The 1,943-nt window shown below is 62.0% G+C and overlaps 1 protein-coding gene across 1 annotated transcript in view; it reads right to left on the bottom strand.

Annotated features, from left to right (window-relative positions):
• Positions 1 to 230: 230 nt before the first annotated feature.
• Positions 231 to 1,943, bottom strand: part of LOC116542044 (TRIO and F-actin-binding protein-like) — a 28,333-nt gene continuing 26,620 nt past the window's right edge. The window contains 1 exon segment of the mRNA XM_032266694.1: positions 231 to 1,943. This exon segment is cut by the window's right edge and continues 11 nt beyond it. Within this exon segment, the coding sequence (XP_032122585.1) occupies positions 231 to 1,943 (1,713 nt within the window).

The following is a 1,943-nucleotide window of genomic DNA, read 5'->3' as shown; positions in this document are numbered from 1 at the left end:
GACGCCTGGCGACAGAGCAAGACTGTCTCAAAACAAACAAACAAAACCCCACAAAACTCCTAATATGCAGAAACAGAGAGATGGGGTGATTTGCCCAAGGTCACACAGCCAGTAAATGGCAGTCTAGGGGGATTTGAACCCTTTCTTCTGGCACTGTAACCCTGAGAACCTTCCACCCGTCCCGCCGCAGAGCCTCCTCCCCAGCCCACCTGGCTGTCCCCACCCTGGGCTCACCTGCGCTCCTGCCCGAAGAGGCGCTCCACCTCCACGCGGCCGGGGCTGCGGGTACGGGATCCGATGCTGCTCTGCGCTTGGGGCCCTGGCTGTCTCTGCACCAGCCTCCTGGGTGGGGGCAAGTCGGCCAGCACGGTGTACTCCTCCCGCTCCAGGTTGTGCCTGGTCTCCCCAGGAGGTGCTGAGCCCCGGGAGCCCCCAGAGCTGCCTGGGGAAGGTGAGGGTGCCAGGAACGCTAGATCACCAGGCGGGTGGCGGGGTGGGGAGGAGGCTCGGGGTGCATCTCGGTGCCCGATGCACACTTGGGGGATCAGCACTGGGGAGCCATGCAGAGAGTCAGTGGAGGGGGCCAGGCTCTCCATGCTAGTTCCAGGGGGGTCCTGGAAGAAGAGGGATGGCTCAGGAGCCTGGCGTGGGGGCGACGAGAAGGACGGTGCATCCCGGTGCCCGATGCACACAGGGGTGGGGATGTGGGGGGGCTCGTGCAGAGAGTCCATGGAGGGGACAAGGCTCTCGGTGCTGGCCCTGGGGAGGTCCTGGAATAAGAGGGAAGGCTCTGGGGCCTGGCGTGGTGGGGAGGAGGCCCGGGGTGCGTCTCGGTGCCCAATACACACAGGTTGGGGAAGCTGAAGGGGCTCGTGCTGGGGGGACTGACACTGATGCTCAGCATCTGACATGTCTGGGAGGAAGGGGAAGGGGTCAAATTGGGTGTGGCGAGGGGGTGAGGATGCTCGGGGTGCATCTCGGTGTCCAATGCACACGGCAGGTGGTATATAGGGAGGCTCATGGTGGGGCGATTCACTCTCAGGGACGCTGGGCTCTGGGAAGAAGGGGAAGGGGTCATGCTGCAGATAGCGAGGGGGTGAAGAGGCTCGGGGGGCATCCCGGTGCCCAATGCACACAGCACATGGAGGCTGGGAGGGCTCAGAATAGGTCAGGGGAGCCCCACAGGTAGCGGGGTACAGAGGCGAGGAAGTCCGGGAGGTGCTCTGGTGGCCTGGGTTATGGGAGGAAGAGGTGGCCCATGAGGGCAAGTTGTACTGGGTGAGGCCAGAGAAGGACTGGGGTGGGTCATGCTGGGCTGGCCGACTGGGAGATGACGTCTGAGGCCTGTCACCTTGGGTTGGCCGGAGGGCAATGGACGCCCAGGGAACCTCACTTTGCTTGGAGCGAGATGGGGAAGAGGTTCGCGAACCATCACTCTGAGTTGGCCGGAGGGGAAAGGAGGCCCAGGGGATGTCTTTGTTAGTCCGATGGGGAGATGAATTCCTGGGAGTGTTCCGCTGAGTGGAGCGGTGAGGAGATGATGGTCTCAGATTCTCCTTCTGGGTGCCGTACTGAGAGGAGGTTCCGGGGTTGTCTCGCTGAAAGGAAAGGGCGTGTGTGTGGTCCCGTCGTGTACAAGTGGGTCTGAGGTTATCCCATTTGGTACAAGAAGTTTTAGGCTTGTCTTGTTGGGTAGAAGATGATCTGGGGGTGTTCTGTTGAATACAAGTTCTGGGGTTGTCCCTTTGGGTGGCTCTGATGGGAGAGGAGGCTCTGGGATTGTCCCGCTGGGCACAGGGTGTTCTGGGATTGTCCCGTTGGGTGGTCCTGTTGGGAGAGGAGGCTCTGAGATTGTCCCGTTGGGTGGCTCTGATGGGAGAGGAGGCTCTGGGATCGTCCCGCTGGGCACAGGATGCTCTGGGGTTGTCCCGTTGGGTGGCTCT

The sequence above is a fragment of the Sapajus apella genome, unplaced genomic scaffold (genome assembly GCF_009761245.1).
Source record: "Sapajus apella isolate SASKATOON/1434 unplaced genomic scaffold, GSC_monkey_1.0 scaffold160, whole genome shotgun sequence".
NCBI lineage: Eukaryota > Metazoa > Chordata > Mammalia > Primates > Cebidae > Sapajus > Sapajus apella.
This window is presented reverse-complemented; position numbering and strand designations above follow the sequence as displayed.